The following is a 27437-nucleotide window of genomic DNA, read 5'->3' as shown; positions in this document are numbered from 1 at the left end:
TCTTAAAAAACTGGAGATGTTAGCCAACCACATGGTTAGAATATAAGCCTTCATTGTGATGTAGTTGCCCCAAACATCTAATGTTACCTGTATTAACAGATGTGTATTGTGTGGAGACAGGCTGATCCTAGTTCTTCTAGTCAGACCACTTCTGGAATGTTGTATTTGGCTCTAGATATCACATATTAAGAGGGATTCTGATCTACTGGTGCATTTCAGACAAAAGATATTTTTCAGAAGAGGAAACACAGGGTAGTGCAAGGAGAGACGATGGCCTGTGAGGAGCAGCTGAAGAAACTGAGAATCTTTAGCCTGATGAATACTTACTTGATGATTGTGGAGGAGAGGAGAAAGCTCTAGACAAATAGCAAACAGTCTGCAACGTGAAAGAGGGGGTTAAGCTTATTCTTGTGAGCTAGAAAGAAAAGAACCTAGGTGGGAGGCAGTTTCAGAGAAGAAGCTGTAGTTGGGTATACGTAAGAATTCCCTAAACTAGAGTTCTGCAGGACACTATACCATGTTAGGCTATACAAAGTGCTTTTACTGCAGGATTTCTCAGAATCTTTAATATACAAATGTTAAGAAAAAGATATAATATGCCCCGTTCCCCAAATATATTTGTCCATACAAACTTTTATTCACCAAGCACTGTTAACATCTCTTCAAACAATATTTCATTGACCAGATTGAGTTAAAGCTGCTCTGGTTCACATCAAGACACAGCATCTGGGGAAACTGGGTGGTATGCTGTCACTTCAGTACTTCTGAAACCTTGGTCACTAAAACTAAAGTATATGATGTTTGGGAAACTGGAGCAACTTCTCTTAACTGGTTATGTTTACAGTGTGAGATGCAACCCAGTTCTAAATGACAATAATGGAGCAAAACCAATGAAAATGAGGCTCTCTCGTACAGTGGTTCTGAACTTTTTTTCCTAGCAATACATCGTAATGACATTCCCATTCCTGTCCAAGGATTCATTTATTGTGTTCAAGGTAATGTTGCTCACCTTTTCATTGACACAGAAACAAACAAACAAACAAAAAACCCTCATGTTCTGCCCTCCTGCCCTCCCGCAGATTGTTCTAGGATCCTCATATGGAACCATTCCCCTCCATTTGAGCATCACCATTTCAGAAACTCAAAACTATAGTATTAATATAACTTTTTAATAAGAAAGAAATTCCCAGGCCTAAGTGAAAAAAATGGTATTTAAAAATTGTGAGGAAAGTAAGATAAGAAAAATTATCGAAATGAAGTCACTTAAATTGGGGGAAAAGGAGACATATGTAAAACTTTACACAATAAAGAAAAAATCTAAAAAAATGAAGCCACGTATTTGAGGCTGAAGGGAATAAAATAAAAAAGGAAGATGAATTCATTAAAATATGAATTATTAAATATTTGTTGCAATAAGTAAGACATGATGTAATAATGAGAAAATGCTGACCCAACAACATTGAAAGGACAGGGTTTCAAAATTATAATTAGTGTCTATACAGCTGTTCACAGGACATAAGGCAGAGCTGAAGCATTGTAGTCACTAAGAAGAATGTGCACTGCAGAAGAGGGATTCATCAGGATTTCCACAATTTAGACCCATTCCTGTTTCCCAGAACCAGATTTACCAGTGTGTATTTTCTTTAATTTGATTTCCAAAGATCTATCAGTACTTAGAAAGGGATGTTTGGGTTGGTAGATAAAATAGTGTAATTATAAGAAAGATGTATCTTCTCCTGTGTTAATAAAATGTCAGTCTGTTATTCTGTACTGAAAAATTTACTAAGGTTTTATCAAACTTGGATAGTTGATAAGCCAGACCCTAGACCAGATCACACCAGATATACCAATTTTTGAGGTCCTTGTGAATAATTCAATTGCACTGCTAATGAAGAAACTTGAAATACCATTTCTCTCTTATTCTGCAATTTTGCCCCTAAATCAGCACCTCAAAAAGTGGGGTCTTCTGTTCTAAAAAGCAGGTAAAGGAATTCCCACATAATTTTGCATACGCACAGAGACGAATTTCAATTATACATTTGTGTTTTCTTGGCCATTTGGAGACCCAGGCCAGTTTCACCAACACAACACATGGTTTACTGAGTTCACTGATAAATGGGAAGACATAAAGTCTCGGGGCCTCACTCTTTAATGGACTGGAAAATACAGAACTGCCTCTATCATGGGAGAAAAGTGGAGGAGACCAGCTCATATATGATGCCACCTCACTCCCCTAACCAAATGGAAGGAAAAAATGCTTGAAGTTCAGTGATGGCCAAGACCAGAGTCAGGAATCTGGAACTGGGCAGAGTCCCAGGAGTCATTAGAGCTTTGTGTTCTTGGTCTCCAGGTTTATTGTGTTCTCTTGGATATGGGGAATCTTCTTAGCTGCTGGCTCCTGAATATCCTCTGACTTTAGAGGAACATAGTAGTAGCCCATGATGGAGAAGACCAGGCAGACCAGCAGCAGGAGACAGGAAAACAAAGTGAATTCGACCCACTGCAGGAAGAAATATATATAAGAAAAGAATATGGTGAAATCTAAAACTAAAGGGATCTTCAAAGGGCGAGAACGGAGGAGCAGATTGACCCAGGCTCACCATTTAGACAGAGGTTTGCTAGGAGAAGACTGGGTTCACTCACCTTTCCTCACATGGGTATATGGTGGACATTACTGATACTTACATATGTCTATTTTTCTAGCAAGGTCTGTGTGCGTCCAACTCATCTGTCATGGGGAATGTGGAAGACAGAGGGATGGAGGAGGAGGAAAAAGAGGAATTTGAAGGGGAAACCTTGGGTAGATTACAAGCTCCTCTTTCTCTTGGATCCATACCTGTACCAGGTCGCTGAACTGTGCCACAGTAAGCACAATGAAATTTCCAACTCCAATTGTCAACAACCAGGCTGCCTGGAGTACAGATTTCATGCTAGAGGGAGCCTAGAGAGGACACAAGTTTGTCAGTAAACGAAATCCCTACACTACTCTCATGCCCCATGCATCTATCCAGAAAACTTCTTCCACAAAAGTTTCCAGATTCAACTTTTCCCACTGAGTTCAGTTATCACATTGACTCAAGGGGTATTAATTATGTTAATAGTAATAACAGAATGGAGCTCTTATTAATCAAATATTTTAACTCATATTATATAATCTTCATTACAACCCTAAGAGATAAGTTCTATTAATATTCTTATTTTATACATAAAAAGTAACACTAGAAAAATGATTATTCACTTGCTCAAGATTACACAAAGGGTTGTGTGGCCAAAATTTGAACATAGGCAGTTTGACTCCACAGCCCTTATTCTTAATTTTTAAGTATTTTTTCCTCGATATCAAATTCCATAGACTACTATGCTGCACTTCTATGATCATGGGAATCAAGATGACTCTCTGTTTAGGATCATGTATATGGAATCTAAAGCCAAAATATATGAAGGTCTTGGCCAGGTCATATCTACTTAAGGCAGTGCCAGGAAAATAATTCACCATCTTCAATCTAAGCCCTATCTCCACCTCCATTTCCCACCTGAAAAAACCTACCTGAGAATAAGAAAATTCAAGTCCTGTGACAGAGAACATGACCTCCCCAGCTGTCACCAGCACATATTGTGGTAGCTGCCATGCAATGGATATTTTGTTGGCTGGAATGTCTTCTGTCTTCCAAGCCTGGGGACCCTGACGGGTGCTCTTAGTGAGGGAAAGAAGAAATTGGTTTGTCAGTAGTCCCAAGTAAATATTCCTTACCTGCAGCATTCTATGATCTTATGTCCATCCCATCTTTATATTTTTATCCTTTTACTACCTCCAAGAGATTGAGCAATTTTTACAGTTTCAGGGTTTGTTTTTTGAAATTTCTTTTGGTAACACTGCACTCACTAGCCTGACTTAGGATATTGACATTAATATAGTCCTTAAATGGCAAAATTTTTTGTTATTACATGTCAAAATGACAATCTTTGTTTTCTTAGAACCATAATGAGACTGAAGGAGACCATGTCACCTCATAGCAATGACTCAAGATAAATTAGTTCTTCCATTTTCCCAGATCCTGTGCCTGCTACCAATGATATCTCTTTTTATGTCCCATATGGAGACCTCAGTCATAAAGTCACTAGAATCTATCATCTTACACTAGAAATAAGTATGTGATCCTATCTTGCTACAAAATCTTCTTTGTATTCCAGGATAGACACAGACATAGATACAGCTTACATGGTAGGAGAGTGGAGGGGTAGCCATGAGCTACTTACATTAGTAATAACAAACAGATAAGCTGCACCAAAGTTTAGTAGACCCAAATTCAGCAAAAAGTCATCATCTTCTGTTTTACAACGTACTGCAGAGTACCTGGAACAGGATGAGGTTAGGTTAGAATAAACATCACAGCTTAGAAAAGCACCCCCATTATCACAAGAAAGAGTGATCTCAGCTCTTTATTGATGGTGAATCAAGCAGCAAAACCACCCATTTCTCTTAAAGAGAGAATTCTCAAGGAGTAAATTATTTTCATGCCAGATTTTTCTGCCCCTGGCCTGAGCCCCTTATTATCTGTCTGGTATCTTTTTTTTTAACTTAAACCTGAATAAAGAAGGCACAAATCATCTTCTTTTATGGACACCAGGCTCTTAAGTCTTATTAATTTTTCTCAGCATAAAACAGTGAACCCAAAAGGATAAACCTGAAGTACTGATGTGCCAGTAGGCAATACCAAAGGATAGAAGTGGGAGTCCATAATAAACTTTGCAAACCTCCCAGAGATGGGCCTTATTAACTTCATAGCAATCATGATCTCAATATACCTGTGTAGAGAAAGGTGAGACTAAGGGAAGGAGGCAAGGGTCAAAAAAGAGCTGGAGTCTGTGTATACTCAAGATTAGCCAAGATATACCCACTATCTTGATATACCACCACCTATATGCAAAGAAAGCATTTTAAAATTTGTTGATAGAAGTAAAATGTTCAAAGGGTAATGAGTGTACTTACTCTCCTATTTGTACAGTTCTGTAAGCAGACACATCATAGTCTTCACCAACATTAAGTGAGATATCTGCACCCAGGTTGATGTTGACCTCTTTATGCAAAGTGTTAAGGAACCTAAGGGTAGAGACATGGTTACAGATCAGACAAAGCTTCCCAAGCAACAACACATGATAAAAGGGTAAGGGGATTTTTCTTTTGTTTGCCATTATATCCCAGTGCCTAGAACAGTGCCTGATACATAAAAGGTACATCATATGTATTGTTAACTGAAGGAATCAATTTTGAATCAACTCAAATGTAAAAAGTATCAATAGTCTTCTTAGCTGTCCCTAACGTTCTCATTCCTAAGGGAATAGCTTTCTATCTGCCATACCCTCACCTGATCTCTAACTGGATGGACACTATCCCATGGCAGTCTGAGTTTCCTCCCTAATCCAGCTTAGGTGCATCCAATATCTTTCCCTCTTATAATGGTGGGGTTCACCAACTGCTACTCCATTAAGAAAAATGATTATATAAATATATACCAGTATGCTCAAACCTCAGAGGGAAGGTAGGGGAGGGTGGGGGTAAGGGTGAGAGATCAACCAAAGGACTTGTATGCATGCATATAAGCATAACCAATGAATACAGACACCAGGGGAGTGGGGGCGGGGGGTGCTATGGGGGAATAAGGACACATATGTAATACCTTAATCAATAAAGAAAAAAAAACTGATACTTTATCTTCTTATAAATGATTTGACTTATGCAAATTCAGACTCCCAGCCCATAATAGATCCATCATTATTATGGAGTCTGCAGACAATCCTGGACCCTTCTAGAATGACCTTTTTAGTCTTCTGAACCTAGGCCTCTAAGTATGGGTTTGGGGTACATTTCTATTTTGATAGCTTGTGCTTTTTTCTTTGGCCCATGGAATAAAAAGGGCAGTTCCCTCTAGAATCCTTAAGTTAACTCCTGGACTTTTTAAATAATCCTGCACTAATCTAGAAGTTTCCCCTTCCATCCCTTCTGAAAGTTCCTGTGGCTCTCCAACCCAAGAAAGTCCTATCAACTTTTAACAACAACTACCTACTAGTAATCTTGATGGCCATACGCATGTGCATCTGTCCATTTCATGTCAGATTCCTGCCACAGAAAGCAGGTGACCTCTTCAGTGCCCCAGCTCTGAAACTGTCCCAGGCTGTCTGACAAGACCTTCAGACTTTCCTGAATTCACAACCAAGTCTTTTGACTCCAAATGTATCACCTTTACTACACCAAGATGCGTCTATAAGTTTAAAATAAAAACTATACTTTACTTTAAAGACACAGTAAAAATAGAAGCCCAACTACCAACAATGAAGCATTATTTGCTTCTAAATTTCTCTCTGGTCATCAGAGAGAGGAAAGTACTGAGTTATTTTCCTGAGAACAAGATAAGTGGATAAAATTCGGTATAGGAAATGCATGCATCAGAGCACAGGAGACATACACAGACACGGTCATCTTTGAATGCCACATGGGAAAGCAAGCCTATCTGCTCTGCGTCCTGGAAAATGCCTTCTGACACCTATGCCCCTGACATCCCAGGAGAGAATCCCTACACCAGACAAGTAGAATGTTAGGCCTCATTATCCGAAGCCCCACAGATCAGAAGAGGCCCAAGATTCATGAGAACAGAGTGGCCTGGGATTTCTTTGACATCCAAACCTCACGGCTGTCATCCCATTGGTTGTTATGTTTTCCGCATCCTTCACCTTAAATAAAGGAAAGTAAAAATCAGTCACAGCTGACAACAGGGAACCAATAATCAGAAAAATTTATCATTAGGCATATCCTTGGTAAGCTACTGATGAGCCAGTCATCACACTCTAAGATAACAATTTGGAACCAAGACCACTCCTCAACTTACCATCATGCTGGAAATACTTTCCCCATCTTCTCGAATGATCAGACTGTACCACTTCTTCTCCTCCACAGAATGCTCAGTGTAGACAGACAAATTGTGATATTTCAGGTGGAAGTGAAAATCCTGGCTTTTTGTCTTCAGGTGAAGTTTGGAATAGTGTGGCATTTTCTGTAGAATGGAAAACCTGTCACACTCACCTTCTACCCCATTTTGGACATCATAATCCCATAGCTTCCCATGCGAGTAACCTTAACATTATCTGTTAAGCTAGTAATTCCATTTTTGTGAATATACCATAGGAGTAATTAGAGGGATGCATAAATATTCATGAGTAAGGATATTCATCATAGGATTTACATATTATAACTTACCATTACAATAACTTCTGATTTTAAAATTATTGCCATTTTACAGATGCTTAAACTGAAGTTTAGAGATAAAGTAACTTGTTCAGGGTCTTGTAGCTAGGGAGTGACAGAACTGGAAATCGGACTGGAGCAGTTTGACTTCACAAATGCATGCTCCACAAATGCATAATGTAGTTAGCCACTATATTATGCTGCTGCTTTGGTGCATAATCAGAATGTGTTTCTAATTCTTTCAAGTCCATTTCTCACCTGAAAAGATCTGATGGACTCTGGCAACAAAGAATTGTTGTCATCTCCCACCACTGTCACCTTCACCTCATCATCTGCCAGATTCAAGACTTGTAGGAAAATCTCTTGGGGACCTGGCTGGGGTGGAGCCATTTCCTTAGGACAGAGAACACATGTTAGAATCACTAATAAACAACCCTGTGGATACAAGGAGAACAGATATCTCAGTCCTATCTCTGACAGCCTAGTCCCGTGGTTGGCAAACTGCGGCTCGCGAGCCACATGCGGCTCTTTGGCCCTTGAGTGTGGCTCTTCCTAAGCCTTAGGAGTACCCTAATTAAGTTAATAACAATGTACCTACCTATATAGTTTAAGTTTAAAAAATTTGGCTCTCAAAAGAAATTTCAATCATTGTACTGTTGATATTTGGCTCTGTTGACTAATGAGTTTGCTGACCACTGGCCTAGTCCATCTAATCAGGACAACACAGTTTTCTCCCACTAAAGACCATTTGGCTTAGGAAACTCTGAAGTCAGTCTAGAGTGGGAAACACCAGCTCAATGCAGCAAGCACAGGTGTCAGGTAACAACCTTCATACTTTTTGACTCAGCTGTGGCCTCATACATCATTCCCCAATAGTGGCCATTCAATCTGTCAAAGGGTATATGTGTAAGTATCTGGTAAGGTATCATATAAGCTTGTGTTTCCAAAGAGATGGCTGGATACCTTGATTTAAGTGTTTGGAGATTCCTTGACAATATATTCTGAATCACTCAGGTGGGAGCTGAGCCTCCTTTTCATTGCTGCTCTACCTCTGTACCTACTCATTTGTCACAAATATGAATTATGCACCTTCTTTAAAACAGGTACTGTGCTAGGTCCCAGGGAATCAGAAGAGTGAACAAGATAGGTAAGGTCCTGTACTCATGGAGCTTAAGAATTATTGAACTCACATTAACTTTTGTCTCTACGACTGCCACAACTGCAAATGCCAGGCACGCTAGGATCATACCAACAGCCATTTTTCTAAGCGATCTGCAGAGGAGAGGGAGAGACATTTATACCTAAACTTTAGAGTTAAAGGATAAAATCCGCCCCCGCCCCCCCAAGCCTACCATTAAAGACCTTTCCTGATTTGGCCCCAATTACTTTCCAAAGTATTTCCTAGAACTCCCTTTCACACATCTTTTCTTCTCCCTTTACTTGAGTCGTACTGAATGGTTCTTTGTAATGCACCACATTCCCCACATTTATCTTTGTTTATTTTTTTTCTATCCATCACGTCATAATAACAAGAAGAATAGTATGCAGTCAGGATAATTGAACATTCACCATATGCCAGGCGCTATATATTATTACTTCATTTTCCTCTTGTTCAGAAGTTTTTCTTGACCCTGGCAACAGACTTCTCTACACTTCCCTGGCACTTTGCTCCCTTATTAGGGCAGCTAACATATTTTACCTCATGTAGTAATTATATGTGCACACGTTCCACCTCCTTATTAAACAGTAAACCTCTTGAGGGGAAGATTTGTGCTTTTACATTTGTATGGCTTGTTGCTGAACCCACTTCAATGAATGAGTAAGTGATAAAAGGCCATTTGAGTATGGTAAAGTGGTCATTAAATGGAAATTGCTATTAAATCGAGAATTAAGAGGCTTACAACACTCCTCTGTCAAACTTATCGAAGAATAACAACCACTTCTATGGGAGAAAGCAGTAAATAGGGACAATTCTATCCCCACTCTTACCAGGTCCCCTGACTTGTTTTATAGGGACAATAGGAGATTTAAAGGGATTCATTGTCATCAAAGGCTTTAGACTTCTTTGAAGAGGCAACATTCAAGAACAAAGCAAAAAGTTGGAAAGTGAGAGACCACTGTCACATACTCTTGAGTTTCCATGAAACTTAGACATACCCTTCAACATTGCACAGTTCAGAAGGCAGTAATGGTTTAGACTCCCTACAATAAGAAATAATTCATTCTAATTCCCATCCTCTGGTATTCATGGTGTGTAATCTAACGTGGGTAAATAGAACCAGAAAAAAAATTATAAAACCAAAACAAATCATCACTAGGTAGAAAACTACTAACATTGAATCTTTATCAAACGGGGCAAAGATTGAGTCAGTCTGGAGGAATACAGGCATAATGAGCACTTACGAGAAGTTGATTCCACACTTGGAGACCAGAGGATAAATGACAAGGTCAAACAATGGGATGAAGATAAGAACCAGAAGGGGATTTAGTACCTGCAATACCATAGTAAAGAAGATTAGTTACAAGTGTTCTCCTATCATAAGTGTGAGCATGTGCTCTCATTTGCTTTTGTGCCTCCTTTCTCACATCCAAAGACACTTTTCTCATACAAAGTACAAAATGATTCCATATCTCTTAGTCTCTTTACACCTAAGACTCTATTTCCCTTGCATAGCACCTTAGTTTCCAGATATCCCAAGGAACCAGTTTCACTCTGAACCTGTTTTTCTGTCAATCACTTGGGTGTTCCCATTTTCACTTGTCATGTCCATTTCCACAGCCCAAAGGAAAATGTCAAGGCCAGAAGAAATGAAAGGAAGAATTGGGGATTCTTGAACAAAGAGTTAAAAAAAAAGAACTAAGAGTCACCAATGAACAGAGATTCTGACTTCGTTGCTCATACAACAAAGCCTTCTACTTTCGTTGACAACATGTCCTTTATACTGTGCCAGGGATAAAAGTCCAATGCTTATACTTTTCCTGTGAGCTCAAAACTTACTCTCCCTGGACTTGGTCAGGAGCTACTTACTTAGCAGAAGATGTAAAGAGAAGTGTGGAGCTCAAGGAGAATATGTTCATCCCTATGCTTAGCACTCTTCAGCATACAAGGGAAAATAACATCAAATTATGGTTGGCAATCCTAATACTACAGGTAGAGGTATAAATGAGGAAAGAAATAAGTCCCAATGACTACAAAGAAGTGTCCTACCTGCATCTGGTCCGGCTGAAGCACAATAAAACCCTGAAACATTATAATAAATTAAATTTAGAGGTGGCTAAAGACAAGAAAAGCCTAAATCAACAATCTTGGTAATTAACAGGCAATAAACATACTAGTAAGTTAAAATTCACCAGGTCTTTGTTTCAGCCATTATCATGCTTGTAAGGATATATGGGCTGAACAGACTGTTAATGGCTTTAGGCTATGTTTGTTGAAGGCAGATGCCCTAAGGCAGAATATTCTTTTCTATGTACCATACTTTCCTTAACCTCGGAGAGAATAGTCAGTGTGTTTTTATTCATCCCAGTAACTGCAGTCATAGGTAGTAATTATGTGAAGGACAAGCTATCTGGTTTAGGGTAAAGATTCCCACTGATTCACAGAGTTCTCCAGGGGGTCAACAGGAGGGTAATCATGGTAAATCCTGGACAACCAGAGGAAGGAAAAAGGTAAACTTATATTTGACAGGCTGCACAGAGGCTATCTAATAAGACCCTACCCTCTTCCCAACTGTGATGGCAGAAAAATAAGACAATAATCTAGAAAGTGGAATGATTGAGAGCAGAGATGGAACTTTATGTGAGTTTGCCAAAGAATGGAGGTTGGAAAAAGAGATAAAAATGCTTACAACTTTCCCAATTTTTCCATATCCATGTACAAAATATTCCATGTGCAGATCCTCTGCTGTGAATCTTGACTGGGATGGGGCCAGTGTACTAGCACCATTAAACCTGTCTCTGCTGTGCGGGGCAGGCATAGATGGAAGAAAGCCATCACTATCCAAGGTCTGTATCCCTTTGCTACCCTCTCAATACTTCCTTGTACACATTTTAACCTTTCCCATCCTTCTGTTCCTGATTTCTAAAGGTAAGACACTGGTTTTTATTTCTAGACTAGATTTCTTTATTTTGCCTACTCAGTATTTGCATGCTAAAGGCACCTGTCTTATGACCTTAAGTCCATTTTCAGGCAAAAACACAAAGAAATTAATATTTCCCACGTATGGATTATAAAGAAAAAACAGACTTCTCTGGAAAATCTCTTCCACTCACCAAATTCCTGTTCATCCTGGTGGCTTGCAAGGTCCATCGTGAGCCCTAGGGCAGACAGATGCCGTTAGGAGAAATCCCTTTTCTGTGAGAGGGTAAAGGCTGGAAGAGGGGAGGCTTTCAAAAGAAGTATTCTTACCTGCTGTTCCAGAAGGGCCCAGAACATGGGCAATGGGATATAAAGGAATAGTATCCTGGTCAGTGCCTTCACATCCATAATGAGCTGCTTCTGCAACACAAGGGAAAGGAAGAACAGGCTAGCTGGGTAGACACGGTTTTCACGCTTGGAGTAGAGGCAGCCCAGAACAGTAAGAGAAGAGGTTAAATGCCACAGGAGGGAATCGGTTTGGGTATTAGGAGAGATGTTACAGAGATATTTATAAGATATTTCTGAAACTCCAACTTACTGGGTATTTCTCAGCTGCCCAGTCCAGCCAGTGCTGTCGCTTTGGAATGTCCCCAGAACGATTCTTGAAACGGTTGGAAAGAGCGAACTAGGGCAGAGCATAGACCTTAGAAACCTTCCCCTGCTTTTTCCTTTTTTTCTTTTTTTTTTTTTATTGATTAAGTTATTACATATGTGTCCTTATCCCCACATTACCCCCCATCCCCCCACCCCACTCATGCCCTCACCCCCCTGTTGTCTGTGTCCATTGGTTAGGCCTATATGCTTGCATATAAGTCCTCCCCTGCCTTTTTCAAGTCATCATCCCTTCTCTGAAACAGACATACTTCAAGTGACTTATTCCGATGCTTTGATTTAATCAGACATTAAATTTCAAAATATTTCAGATATAATTTTATTTATCCTTATGTCTTTTAAAAATTTAATTTCCATCACCATTTATTCTCCCTATCCCCTTTTCCACCTCCACCCTCCTCCACCCCACAGCCACCACATTGTTGCTCATGTCAATGAGTTTTTTCTCTCTTTTTTCTCTTTTTTTGCTCAATCCCTCCACCCCACCCCCACTCTCCCCCACTGCCAACAGCTGTCATCCTGCTCTGATTGCTTATTTCACTGAGCATAACGTTCTCCAGGTCCATCCATACTGTCATAAAGGGTAACGTTTTCTTCTTTTTTACGGCTGAGTAGTATTACATTTTGTAAATGTACCATTGCTGTTTTATCCACTCATCTACTGATGGACACTTATAACTACATTTCAGAAGATTTTTTCCAATTTAAAAAATGATTATGTTTTCCTTTTTTACTTAGAAGTTAAGTAGGGGAACAGAGGAAGACTGATTAATTTCAATTTGCCCAAAGGCACAGATATAGAACAGAGGTCATTGAGAAAAATGTAGGTCTATGTTTGAAGGTCTCTGCTCGCATAGCATCTCTTTGTCTTTGGTTGAAAAAGGCAGGTAAACAATTCATGGACTTACCCAGATACATTTGATAACTTGAGTCACTATGTTTCCTTCTGGCGGTGTTTTTTTGTACATTTTGCTTCCCATTGCAAACACAACTGCAGTTGATACACAAACAAGGTTCTTAGCTTCTCATTCAGCACATTCAGTACCCAAGGCTAAGGACAGACTGCTGATGTGTAGGAGTGACTGGCAGATCATCTCGTCAAGGGAAGAACCTCACTTATCACTTCCTGACTTGAGAGTTATAAAAGTTATAAAAAGAATTAAATGGTCAATTGTTAAAAGAGATGTCTGTTGAGACTTTTCTGTAATCACAGAAATGGAAGTCATCTTTGAGTTCTCACTCTTTTTTCTCCATCTCCACATCTGATATGTTACCAGCTTTCATTGATCTTGCTTTAGTCGGCAGGCTCTTTTCCACTACCATTGCTACAACTCTTATTTAGGACCTCACAGCTTCTACCCTGGGTTATTAAAATGGCCATCATCTAGTTCCTCAGTCCCTGGTCTATTCTTCCCCTATCTGATGCCAAATTAAAACTTTCTTTTCAGGACCTACCTAATAAACCCAAGCCCCTGGCATGAAATACCATCCCAATTAATTATTGTTTTGATGGTTATTATTATTACTAACTACCTATTGAAGGTTTATTCTTATATGTAAAGTGTTAAACATTTTACATACATAAACTGATTTAACCTGACAAAATATGTACTACTCTCTCCACTTTACACACAAAGAAATAGAAGATTAAAGAAATTAAGCATCAGGTACAAGGTTAGAAAGCTAGAAATTGCCAGAAACTACACTTTAGACCTGAGGCCTGTCTGATTCAAAAATCTATGCTCTTAAATATCAGAAAGCTTCTTATTCACTCCTTCTTGCATTAAACCTTTAGATACTACTAGGAATAAAGTTAAAAAAAAAAAAAAAAAGACCTGGCCTCTGTCCACAACGTAGCTCACCTCAGCTTACCATTTCCCACTTTACATTTCATTACAGAGAGTAATGCTCTAACCACTATTCATCATTCCTACAAAAAAATTATCTTCTCTACTATTTCTGTTCTTAAGCTTATTCTTTGCCCTTAATCTACATCTTCATTCTTTAAGCACATCTCCTCAGCTAATTGTGGACACATTTTTATTTTCTTACTTTTCCTTATACTTTCCAAATAATCAGCAATGAGCTGATAATACTTTTATAATTATAAAGTGCTTTTGATTCAAGTTTATTAAATTTAGCTAAAATCAATGGGGAGACTCCAGCTTAGATATACTTTCCTCCCCAAGGGATTTTCCTGCTCCAGCAAGATGTCCCTCTAGCTGATCATTTACCAAAGATTCCTTTTCAGTAGCATTTCCAATATCCTTACACACTGAACATTGTGAGTCTCTGGCTCTTTTTCCTCTATTGAGTTCTTTATGTGTTTTGACTGGACATCTTCCAACGGGGTGTTACCCAAAGGCTCAGAGTGAGAACAGGTTTCCAGGTCAGTGATTAGAAACAATTATGTCCAAATTTCTCATTAGATTGCATAAACTAAGCAGCCCCTTTCCTCTTCCATTACTGGGTTCTTGGTGGTAAAGAGAATGCCACTTGATCTAAGTTGCAGGAGTCTCCACCTACTTATCCAACTCCTCTTATTCTCTTTGTTCCTCTTATTCTCAATGCTCCTTGGGAGAACTGCAGAGCAGGGCAGAAACTGCTAAACCTAGAAGTGACTTTATAAGTCCCAAAGAATTCAAATGTATCTTTCAATTACCAGATGAAATAAACTAGTTTAAGAGAAAGGGTTATCTTCCTTGCTTCCCCACATATTTTAGTGTAGAGAGTACACATTAGAATTACCTAGATATTTTTAAAAGTATAGATGCTCAGGCCCTATTCCACAGAGAAACTAATTTAATTGGATCTACATCAAGCCCATGGCTCAGTTATTTTTTTTTAAAGCTCTCTAGGAATCTTATTAGTTGTGTAACCTTGAGCACTTTTTTAAAAAAGGTTTTTGACTTTAGTGAATTTATCTCCAGTGTTTAGGAGAAACCCCTACAATAATGCCTACCTAAAAGAGTTAGTCTGAGGGGTGGGTAAAATCATTTGTGTAAAGTGCTTACATGATGCCTTACATTGGCAGGCATCGGTGATTATTAGTTTCCTCGGCGACACTGGACTTACCAAGAGCTATCACCATAAGCAATCCCGGGACTCCAAAAGCCAGTGCATAGCAGTCTCCCCCGAAACACTGCACATCTCCTAAAGGAAAAAAAAAGTAATCCTGAATCTTGAGTCCTTGATGTTCTGCAAGCTCAAGTTTTTCAGGTTGTAGACGTAGACATCCATAATCTTTCTTTGGGGTCAGACAAATCAAGATTGAAAGAGATTATCTCAGGTTTTCAAGCCCTTATAAGAGGATGAACAGCAGGAAGTCTTGGACAGATTTTTGTCTGGCTGAGAAAGCTTTATAGAGGGCCGCTCTGAAAAGATTCTAACCTCTTAGCATGGGTGTGACAAAGGTAGAAATCAAGCTCCCTGCATTGATGGAGAGGTAGAAGACTGAGAAGTATCTAGTCCGTTCCTCTTCCTGAAACAAAAGGAAATATTATCAGTTCAATATAACTCTTAGCTGCACTCTACCCAATCAATGTTCAGATTCAGCTGGAAGTACATATACAGAGACAGATTCAGATATTGCCTCCCCGGTATCTGAATATTATATTAGATATTTTAAAATATACCTGGCTCACCACATACAAGCATTTACCCATCTTTCAAACCTTAGTTTAAACATGCATCTTTAACATTCTTTTACCCCTTTACCATACCAAAAATAATCATCCTGTATACTATGCCACTACTGTGCTCCATATATACCTATTATAATATATATATTTTTTATTAAATGTCTGTTTCTTTCAGTAGGTTGTGAGTTCCTTTAGGACAGAAATCGTGTGTTACCCATTTCTGTAATCCCCACTGTCTTCCATAATACCTGCATATATTACAGACTAAGTAGGTATTTATTGACCAAATTAAGCAAATGACTGACTGAGTTAGAGAAAATATTTTGTGGAATGTGTGGTAGGAATAGGATTGGAACATAGGACAGTGAAGTAAACTGCTGATCAAGTAATTTACCTAGTGCTTATGGGAAGTCTGCCAGAGAGTATAAAAGGAAGTCCAATGGTCTTAGAGGTGGCTGATGGAAACTTGGAGATGGGTTTGTCCTATGATTAAATATCTTTGTGGAACAGTTACCAAATGAAGCAATTTTCAAATAAAGTTGCTAATGCTTTATTCATTCATTGCGTACTGCTGTGCTTCATTTTGCCACCCAGATCTTTTCCTGACACAGAACAACCTGTCCTTCCCATTTTCTATTTTACAGTGTATTTCACTTCTTCTTCTGCTCCCTATTTAAACCTTATTTCACGCACATATTTGTATAGTTCATAGTGTATAGAATCTCACTTGCCAAAGTTTTGTTATTTCTCCAAATTATGAACTCTGGACCCCAGACATATAAAGAATACAAAATGATTGCTAAATGGTCTGAAGGATAAAAGACCATTTGAGTTAAGACCACAGGAAGACAAGACACAGAGAGATACCAGAGAGAAAAAAACTAGAAGCATGACAAATAGCTATAGAAGAGGGAATATATACATGAAGACAGACCAAAAAAGAAAACTGAGAGCAAAAAACAGAGCCAGAAAATTCGGCTGATCTAAGAATAGACAGTTTCCCTTACCCAGTTCTCACTACTTCCTCATACAAGCTCAATTTACTTCTTTTATACTGTTCCCCGCCCCACCACCACCATTGACAATGTAAAGTATTTAGGAAAAGAGAGAATGTCATCCATACCAGTGATTTTCAACATTTTTCATCTCATGGCACACATAAACTAATCACTAAAATTCTGCAGCACACAAAAAAATACATTTTTTTTTTTTTTTTTACCAATCTGACACACACAAAAAATAGATATAATTTTGACTCATTCACACCAGGTGACTATTGTTGTGTTGGCTGTTGTCATTTTTTTATTTGACAATCTAAAGGAAAAGAGGTCAGTACTCCTGAGTAAGTAGTCAGGTATTGCATGTTCATAAAATTATTGTAGCACACTGGTTGAAAATCCCTGATCTAGACAAGTTCATCTAAGGAAATTCATTCTGCTTGGTCATTTTGCCCTTTCATAGGATCTCAAAATTAGAGATACTTAAATCACCTTTACACTACTCATCCCCTGCCATTCCCAAAGTGCTTACGACATTTTTTTCCTAAATGCTTCAAGTGAGAGTAAATTCACTACTTCAAACTCTATTTGAAGTTTTTCCTTCTTTCAAGCAAAAAGCTAGTTTCCTATAGCTTTCACTCATTGGCCTCACCTGACATTTGTCCAAAATCAATAGAAAGCTATAATATTTTTCATTCTTATTGAATCTAAATATTTCCATTTCCCTCAACCTTTCTTCATAAGATGTGTCTTTTTTAGGACATCTACCACCCTGGTCACTTTCCTTTGAACATTTTTCAGTTTTTCTCTCTATTAATGACCCATACCCAGAATGGAACATAACTCCTCAGATATCATCTCACCAATGTTGGCAAATGGCTACCTGCCAGGTACCTCTTTTAACATCTGCTCTGCAGTCTTGGAAATACAGGATTAACAGGACTCTTACATGTGTTTTTTCAAACTGGTCTCCACCAAAAGCTGCCACACAGGGTTTGATACCTCCTGTTCCCAAAGCTATTAGACTCAGGCCGACCAATGATAGGACTCTGAAATGGAGAGGTGAGGACACTAACCATATTGATATTAAACACAACAGTAAAAACTGAATATAGGGCTACAGGAGGAAAAAAAGTATACATGTAAAGATCCCTTTACATTTCTAACCTGTGAGCACTCTCCATCTGCCTTCACTCCCAGGAAAGACTTGAGGGTACTTAAGAGCTTTGTGACCCTTGAGCCTCTGCCAGGAAGTATTTATTGCATGGGAGGATTTTGTCCCTGACATTTCCATTTATCCCTTGTGTACAACAAGTAGAAGTAGATACTGAAGCAACTTCAAAATTAAAGCTCTAGTTATCAATTTTGTCTTAGTCAAAGAGACACTTCAATAGAAAGACCTTATGAATCCTTAACCCACATACCTTACTGAACACAAAATAAAATGTTAAAATCCATCATAATTATTAGAAGTGTCATTGATTTTTGGTGGGACACCAATAAGGAGGTATCTAATAATTATTAAATTTCAAACAAAATTCTTAACTCACTGGATAAATACATGTATAGGCACATTATAAACATGAATACATATGTCCTGGTTCTTGAACAACTGTAATCCTCTTTGGTGACTGAACCATCAGACATAAAAAGCTATCAAATACTTCTTGCCCCATAAACATCAGTAGCTTTAGTAAAAATGGATAGAGCAACTGCGATATATGCAACTACATATAAATGGAAAATATCCAAGCTTTGAATATGACTTCTACAATGCATTATAAGAAAACGTTACAGACATTTTTTTAACCCTGGTAAGGTACAGATGCATGAATGGATGAATAAGTGAAGGAATATGGAGGACAAAATAGTTTTAATGATTGCCTTCAAGCATACAATGAGTTTTTATGAAGAGGATACCAACTAAGCATTCTAAAAGTCCCCAAATATTTAATAAAAACAAATGAGTTCAAATAAAGTATGAAAGAGTTCAACTTGTAAATAACTTCTTCTTAACCAATTTGGTAATAAAACAACAGTAGGCTGTGAAATAAAAGGATATCTCTGGTAAGAAAATAAAAAATAATCTGTAATACAAGTGTAAGAGGTTTACCTAATGGAAAAAAAATGGTCCAGTTTATTCCATGATTTTACTCACGTGTGTACCATGTGTCCCCCCAGTATTGGTAAGGCACCCAAGGATTTGATCACATGGCCAAGTACATACACCAAAGATAGATACATAATTGTCCTGTTGAGAGAGTTAAATTAGTCATTCCAAACAGAATTCAGAGACTTAAGTAATACAGACTCAGAGTTCATACTATTCTCAGTGCCAGAATAAATAAAGTGAAAAGAGAAAGGGGTGGAGGAGGAAAAAAATTTCCTGAGAAATGCAAATAGAAATAATAATGGTAAATGAAGTAAACAGACTAGAAAAAGAGAGAACTATTTGCCTTGAGTGTTAGAGGTAATGGACATTCCCTTCAAGCTCCTTTCTCATATATGACCTCTCCTCCCCCCTTACTCTTATGTTCTTACTTTACACATACACATACACAGAGCATTCCTGCTCTGGTACAGATATGTCAAGGCCAGAATAAATTCGTAGTGAGTGATGATGTTTTAAAGTTGGAGAACCAGAAGAAGAGGATATTTTGAGATGTTTTTCTCACAGAATGTCTTTGGCTCTAGATATTGACAGAGGTTGAGGAAAAACTCCAATTAAACAGAAAAAAGGAATGGTTAATACAAACTTTCTCTAAACCAAACCATTAAGACATAGAGAGAGGTAAATTGCTCTCAGATTCAGCTTAGTCACTTGAACACTTGGTTTAATTATAATATCTGCCACAGTGGCTTCATGGGCAATTAAAAATGGAGCCATGGACTCTGAATTGACTTGCCAGTGATAAAGATCATACAGCTGGTAGAGACTGCCTGTTGTGTTGTTTTTCCTGAAATCTGAATGGCAAATACAAAGTAGAAGAGTGTGGAATTCTGGTAAGAATGTATGTAGAACTATAAACATTGAAATAAGGCATACAGCCACATATACAATACACTTCTTAGGTATATCACCACACTAGCAATCTCTTTATATACAAGTAGAATGTAAGTTCTAGAAGGAACCTTGGAAATTATATAGTTTACATCTGTGATTTTAAAGTATTACATGCTAATGTGGAATATAAAGAAAGGAATGAAGGAATCAGAGAGAGGCTAAAGATACCAGAAACTTAGGATGTGGATTTCTCATTTTAAATATCGAATTTTCCTAGGTTGGCTCTCCAGGGAAGGGATCTTAGAAGGTTTATAACGGCAAGTAGGGGATAAAAAGTTGGGTGACTAATTAATATCAGAAGGAGGGGCCAGGGTTTCGCAAAACATTTTGGAGGGCCTTCTAGAGAAAAGTTCTCTTTGTTGGAATAAAAAGAAAAAATTAGAATGAAAAAGGACTGAAAAAAGGCCAGCTCTCATAAGCCCAAAAGAGATGATCTATGCTAGATCATCCGACAGAAAAATCAAAAGGAGTCTGAGCTGGAGTAATAGAGTCTGACCAGGGAGATCAGAGCAATATAAATTATTGGACTAAATAAATAAGAGAAGTGTAAGTGGCGTAGAAGGAAAATAGGCAACTTTCTAGGTAAAAGACTCATGGAATTAGTCTAGGATATGGAGAACATAAGAGAGGAATCTGATGGCGGGAAATTAACAGAAGGAGAAAGAAGTCAAGAGAAACATGGAAAGCCCACATTTGAAATGAGATCACTGGAATCATTGTAATTCAAACCATATAACACAGAACTGTGTTAGATAGACTTGACCTCGCTTCCATTTGCAAATGAGGAAAATGAAATCCAGAGAGATCAAAGGGCAGTCCTAAAGTGACATTCCAATTAGTATTTGCGTTAGGTCTAGAACTTCTACTTTCTAACTCATAGTCCAGTGTTCCTTCAGGTTTATCATGAACAAGTTAATGTGGAAAAAGAAAGGGAAATAGAAGACCTTTTAAATTTTATTTCACCACCAGAAGTAATTTTTAATTAGAGCTTAGGAACTGAGGGGTATGTGTGGTGATGGCAAAGGAAGAGATCTAGTGTGAAGAGAGTAATTTCTGACCAGACAGAAAAGATAGGAGAGGGGAGGAAATGCTATAGACCCACTAAGGAGAAAGAGAAAGAAGTGTAGAGAGGACATCCAAAAGCATATTTGACAATAAAGACATTTAAGAGGGTGGTTGTGATTGCCAAGGTTGAGTCCAGACTGATAGGGATGGGTCACAGCGTATAAAAAACCAACACTAGGGATAAAAGTCATCTTCATGCTTGCCCACAGCTATCCTCAGTCTTGTGCCTACATTTGAGTATCTGAGGGTGAATAAATTTATTAGTTGAAACATTTATCAGGCACTCTTCTTGGTGCTGTGGATAAAAATATATATGAGACTTCATTTTCTCTTCAGAAGAGAATATTAGATTTATATACAAATAACTATAATAAGATAGAATTTGGTAAATGTCATATGAGGGCAAAAAATAAAAGTTCAGAGAAGATTAGGTTACTTCTGACTAGTAGTAAGAGTGAAGGGCAGAGAATAATCCATAACATAGGTGGCCTTTGAACTGAGTCTTACAGGATTTGGACAAAGGAGGATGGGGAGGAAGGAAATTCCATGAAGTAGAAACAGTGCAAACAGACGTAGAAAATGTTTGCACTGACTATTGTTAGGGGAACTTTAGTAGTATTCGGTTTTTCTTTAGTAAAGTCTTGAAAGGGAGTATGACAATAAGAGCAAGAAGGTCAGTGGGGATGAGATTAGTAACAATGGGCGAGTCAGCAGAAAATTTTGAGCAAAGTAGCAATGTGAACAGAGATTTCTTTCAGGAAGATTAATTTGGCAGTCCTGTATAGGCTCAATTATAAGAAAAGGATATGGGAGGCAGTGATGACATTGTAGCTGTCCAGTTCAATAGCCCAATTTCGAGGTAATGAAGACCAAAACTCGAGCTGTGGCAGTTAATGGCAGTGAGAATCACTGTTGAAGAGGGATAAATGTGAGAGATATTATAGAAATAGAATTGGTAGAATTTGATAACTGATTGAATGTGAGCGTATAGGTTTGGGAAGTGAGGATAAGGTGGAACATCCAGGCGATGAATGGCACTATGCAGTTATAATGCATACTGAACTTGAATGAGAAATTAAGATTATAGAGTTGGAGGAGCTATCTGCATATTGCTAATATTGACGCCATAGGATCTGCTAAAAGAGAATTTGGAGAAATAGAAGACAGTAAAAAAATATTCCCTGGGGAATTGCCTACATTCAGGAAAGAGTAAAGTAAACAAAAGCCAAAAAGCCAAATAAGGAAGAATCCAAAAAAGTATGAGGAAAAAAAATCAGAAAATGCAGTGTTAGAGAAGCCCATGAAGTTTCAAGAATATAGGAGTAATAAATAGACTGAAATGTTAAAATAAGTTTAAAGTGAATAAGAATCTAGAAAGTACTGCTGGAATTTGTCAACAAAGAGATCACTATCACCCTAGCTGGTTTTGCTCAATGGTTAGAGGATTGGCTCGAGGACCAAAGGGTCTTGGGTTTAATTTCCAGTCAAGGGTACGTATCTTGCAGGAGCCAACCTATCAGTATGTCCCTCTCACATCAATGTTTTTCTCTCTCTCCCTCCCTTCCACTCTCTCAAAAAATCAATGGAAAAAATATTTCTGGTGAGGATTTTTTTAAAAAGAGAGAGATCACTATCAATGATCTTAGAGAGAGGCATTTCAATAGGATAAAGAGATCATTTATGCTATATTTTATTGTACTTACCACAATCTGCTGCTCTTCATTAAAGGCAGTTGAATATGAACAGTGTGAAACAGGTATTTGTGTCTTATTCATCTCTTTACCTCCCATGCTTATTTGAACAAATAGAAGTTTGCTAAACATTTATTTAATTAAATTCTATCAGATTGAATTGAATTGAATTGGATTCTATTGCATTACATTATATTAGTCTGCCCTAAGGAGTGAGAATGAAGAGTGAGAAAGGAAAGCAACAAATACAGATGATTCTTTTTAAAATTTGGAGATAATGGTAATAAGACAAAGACAGGTTGAAAGGAGAGTTAACAATAGTCTTGTTTGTTTAAAGGTCTCAGAGATTTGAACAGGCTTCTAGGTACAGGAAAAGACCATCTCTATGGAGAATTTGAAGGAGAGAGAGAGGAATATTGAGAGTACAAAAACTCTAAGGAAAGTAAGCTAGGTAATGGTGACACATATGTGAAAATTCATCAAACTTTAAGACTTTTGATTTTTGTATTTTATTTTAATTATAACTCAATAAAAATAATTTTTAAAAAATAAAGAATACCTCAAAAAGGATTGTGATTGAGGGCATAAGTAGAGGTTGTAAAATATATATATATAGTTAAAATAAAAAAATCCTTAAAATTAAAAAAAAGTAGAGGTTGTTATATTTCCTCTGAAATAGACAGGAAGCTATTGTTCACCATACCCAAGAACTATACTCCAACTTTAAAGGAAGTCATTTTTAAAAATCAATGGAAGTACTGGTTATTTATGTGAGTCTTTTATTCTATAACTGAATAGAGACCATGGCTTATGCTTTGTATTCTGCATATAGTGCCAAACCCCTATTTGGATGGACTTGGTAACTAATACTATAGAAGGAGCAAACATAGATCTCAGCTACCTACGTACCGTCCCCCTCTCAAGTAAAAACAAAACAAAACTGTTTAGTACTTTACATATAGGTTGTAGTTATTATAAAGTGCTGATTAAATACTTTAGAACAATGATTATATAGAGGCCAAAGTGAGATATAAGCCAGTGTTTCCTAAGAGAATTCTTTGAAACACTGGGTCCACAAGATACCCTGAAAAAAATATACTTTGGTCAAACAAGTTTGGGAAACACTATGTGCCATAACCTTCTCTTTGAGATTTTCCAGTGCATATTAGCATGTTAAAGGCTATAAGAAGTCATGCAGTAAAGAAACATTTTAAGCTGTGTTTAGCCTAGCATTTTTCAAACTTATTTCGCCATGAGGTCTTTATCTTCCTATATAACACTCATTATTATCCTATACAGCAGATTTTTAACGGAATGTACTTTGAAAAATGCTAATTCAGATAAATCCATAGGTGACAAGTCCACAGAAAATAACTGGGTGATGGATATCTAAGCTCCATCTCTAGCCTGTGAGGATAATGTTACAGAGGACAACTATAACATTATCCTATAAATGTCTCCTGGCGCTAATTTCAGGAACTTAAAAGATACTGAACTGAACAGACCATTAGTCTAACTCATAAAAAATTTTAAATTCTTAAGAAGAAAACTAAAGAAAGAGGTTAGAGAAGAGAATAAGAGTTGGTATAAGAACCGAAAAGAGGGACTCATAGATATTAAAGGAATTGGGATTATTCAATATGGAGAAGAAATGGCGAGTATATCAAATAACTACACTGACGTCTCTAAAATTATAAATTTTCTGGTGGTTAGAAACCTTTATTTTTCCCTGAGATCAGAATAAGAATTAGTCTTAGACTACAGGATAGAAAGTTAAAATTAGATTTAAGTAAAACAACAACAACTCCTGATTGAAAAGGATGTAAAAATATTGGAAAAACTGATAATGAAAAGAAATAGCCTTTCTATGTGTGTGTCTTAGAGAGATTCTATCTGTCATCGATGATATGGTGTGTTCTTGCTTGGGAAAAGAGGCTCTAAGTGGTAACCTCTGTGAAATTAATCTGTAAAACTTCTGGGGGTGTGATCTTCCATCTTCCTTACTTGAATTTTCCCAACCATGAGTCAGCAACGGCAGCTCCCAGAATGGGAGTGAAATAACAGAGGCTGCTGAAGGCATGGTATACAGATGTGGAGGTATCTTCATTCCAGTGCAGGAAATACAGGAAATACAGGGTCAGCACAGCTGAGATGGGAAAAAAAATGGAGGCAAAATAAGATAGGTGCATTAAAGTGACTTATGGAAGTGAAGTACATTTGCTCTATGGTCTTTGAAGGTGATCTTAACCTTTAACACTCCTAGCAGTGAAATGACTGAGGAGTGACTCCCAGGCAGTAGAAGCAGTGTCCATGGGAGCTGTGAATGGGGTGGTGCTTAGTGTACAAATGTAATACTCCTCCCTTCAGTCTATGTTCACACATAGCATCATTTAGGCCAATCATAAAGAATATGATGCTTCTACTATACCTTCCATCTCCTTTTCAGCAACAATCCTATGTAATAAAACGCTAATATGCAAATCGACCAAACAGGGGAATGACCAGTCACTATGATGCTCACTGACCACCATGGAGCAGACGCTCAACACAGGAGCTGCCCCCTGGTGGTCAGTGCGCTCAGCTAAAAGTGGGGCTCAAGACCAGCGAGCACAGCAGTGGTGGTGGGAGCATCACTCGCCTCCACAGCAGCGCTAAGGATGTCCAGTTGCCGGCTTAGGCCCGCTCCCCATCAGTCGGACATCCCCCGAGGGCTCTCGGACTGCAAGAGGGTGCAGGTGGGGCTGAGGGACACCCCCCCCCCCGAATGCACAAATTTCGTGCACCGGGCCTCTAGTACATTCATAAAACTAATATGAAGAATGGAACTCAGATGGTGAGTGTTTTCCCATTTCAATTTTCACAGATTGTGTTCTGGTTTCTATTAGTCCTTTCTATGCTTGTCCTGTATCTGTTACTAGGTAAAATCCCATGAGGCATTTATTAGAAGTCCTGGCCAAAGGAAGGGACCAATTTGGATGAAGACAGAAAGAGTGGTTAAGGGAAATAAATGCATACAAGAAAACTAGACATTACAAACATGGAGTGAGGGTGCATGGAGAAGACTTTGGGACACAAAATTACCTTTCATTCCATAATAGGAAAAGCGCTCACAGAATTCATTCACCACAATGAAGATAATGCTCAGTGGATAGTTGGAGCCACAGATTTTCTATGAAGCAGAAAGACAACGGTTCAAGCATGAGTTTCTCATTTAAATCTCTACCATTCCACAGCAGAAAAATGCATTTCTTTTAAGTCACCATGATAGGTAATGTGAGGCAATGATGCCTACTCTTCAAGAAACACCTATTATCTACTAAAAGTGCTTGCACTGATTGCTGATTTAGGAATGATAGAAGCTATTATGAACATTACTTGTTCTTCATTCATTTAATATGGAACTGCTCAGACATTCCTTGATCCTAGGCCCAAAATTTGCTTATCTTCCCATCACTACTAACTGAAAAGCCTGGGACTCTGGGCAGAATACTTACTATATCTAGGAACATAATGAAGAGGTGGCTATGGATAGATTAAAAACAACCCCCTTAAATATTAATATACTAGAATACCAGTGCATGAATTCATGCACCAGGGAGGTCCCTCAGCCTGGCCTGCGGGATCGGGCTGAAACTGGCTTTCCAGCATCCCCCAAGGGGTCCCGAATTGCAAGAGGGCACAGGCCAGGCCAAGGGACCCCACCAGTGCACGATTGGGGCTAAGGAGGGATGTGGGAGGTTGGCCAGCCAGGGAGGGACCGCAGGAGGGCTCCAGCGCATGCCCAGCACATCTCGCTCTATCCGGATCTGCCAGACCCCAGCAGCAAGCTAACCTACTGGTTGGAGCATCTGCCCCCTGGTGGTTAGTGCATGTCATAGCAACTGGTCAACCGGTCGACTATCTGCCCCCTGGTGGTCAGTGGACATCATAGAGAGCAGTTGAGTGGCCTTAGCATATCATTAGCATATTACACTTTGGTTGAACGGCTGACTGGACGACCGAACACTTAGCATATTAGGTTTTTATTATATAGGATATTAATGTATGATAATAACTTGCTTGAAAGACACAATGAATTGACTTATAACCTTCCCAGCTCACAGCCTGAGAATTCTGCAAGCTGAGGTTTTATTAATACACTTTCACTAGCTATGTAACATTGTCACTGGCTGGGGGAACATATTGCCCCTGGCCATGTCACCACACCCGTCTTTATGCTTCAGGTCTGTTATTTCAACAAAATGAGAATACTACCACCTCTTGGCCCATATTAAGAACTTAGTAAATATTGTCCATTATTACTGTATCCTCTTCATTACAGGATTTTGATGTGAGAATTGAATGAGATAATGAATTTGGAAGTGCTTTAACCATTATTACTTTTTTGTTTTTCTATCCTGCCTCCCACTGTAAACTTGAACACATCGTAAGTACTGAATCTATTCTCAAACTTCTCTTGGTGTCCAGCTTAAGACTCTGGACACGGAGAACTAAGGGCTGCGTTTTTATATTGGTAAGAAAGAACAATCACACACAGTTCTCTAGCACAGGAGTGCTTGCCAAGTTTCCCTGGACTTTCCCATTGCTTTTTCTTTTCTTCACAGAGAAATTCAGAATATACATACAATGAAACATAGCAAAGTCCTGGGTCTCAAATGAAAAATTTTGACTATCTCTTCCTGCTGCTTCCCCTCCCAAGTAAAAGAAACCTGTTTAGGTTTTCATGTTAATTCTAACTCCAAGAAAGAATAGTTTTTAATCCCTATTACATCTCAGCCTAAAGCTCCAAGAAGCCAAAGAAGAGAACCAAAAGAACAAGGTTGTTCCTGTCTAAGGCAGAAAGGAGTCTGGGGACTCACCGGAGGTGGCTTCTTTGGAAGGCTGGGAGGTGGAGGTGGTACCTCTTCAGTGGAGACAGGTGAAAAAAAAGTTTCCTTGGACTCATTTTTCTGGAAGGGATTCATAGCTGGCTCCTTACTCTCTCTCTC

The 27437-nt window shown here is 38.4% G+C and overlaps 1 protein-coding gene across 1 annotated transcript; it reads right to left on the bottom strand.

The window, feature by feature from the left end:
- Positions 1-535: 535 nt before the first annotated feature.
- Positions 536-27437, bottom strand: SLC15A2 (solute carrier family 15 member 2). The gene is made up of 22 exons (XM_036352258.1): positions 27309-27437; positions 25531-25618; positions 24454-24595; positions 18788-18880; positions 17579-17678; positions 15381-15471; positions 15066-15143; positions 12899-12981; positions 11917-12003; positions 11649-11738; positions 11513-11557; positions 10449-10481; positions 9644-9732; positions 8431-8512; positions 7499-7633; positions 6885-7049; positions 6683-6729; positions 4991-5101; positions 4258-4354; positions 3548-3694; positions 2837-2941; positions 536-2500 (listed from the first exon to the last, which is right to left on the bottom strand). Exons 1-22 carry the CDS (start codon positions 27411-27413, stop codon positions 2324-2326), a joined length of 2190 nt encoding a protein of 729 aa, XP_036208151.1. The 5' UTR covers positions 27414-27437; the 3' UTR covers positions 536-2323.

Source organism: Myotis myotis, unplaced genomic scaffold (assembly GCF_014108235.1).
Source record: "Myotis myotis isolate mMyoMyo1 unplaced genomic scaffold, mMyoMyo1.p scaffold_m19_p_2, whole genome shotgun sequence".
In the NCBI taxonomy this organism is placed as follows: domain Eukaryota; kingdom Metazoa; phylum Chordata; class Mammalia; order Chiroptera; family Vespertilionidae; genus Myotis; species Myotis myotis.
The sequence above is the reverse complement of the archived record's forward strand: the minus strand, read 5'-3'. Positions and strand labels throughout refer to the sequence as shown.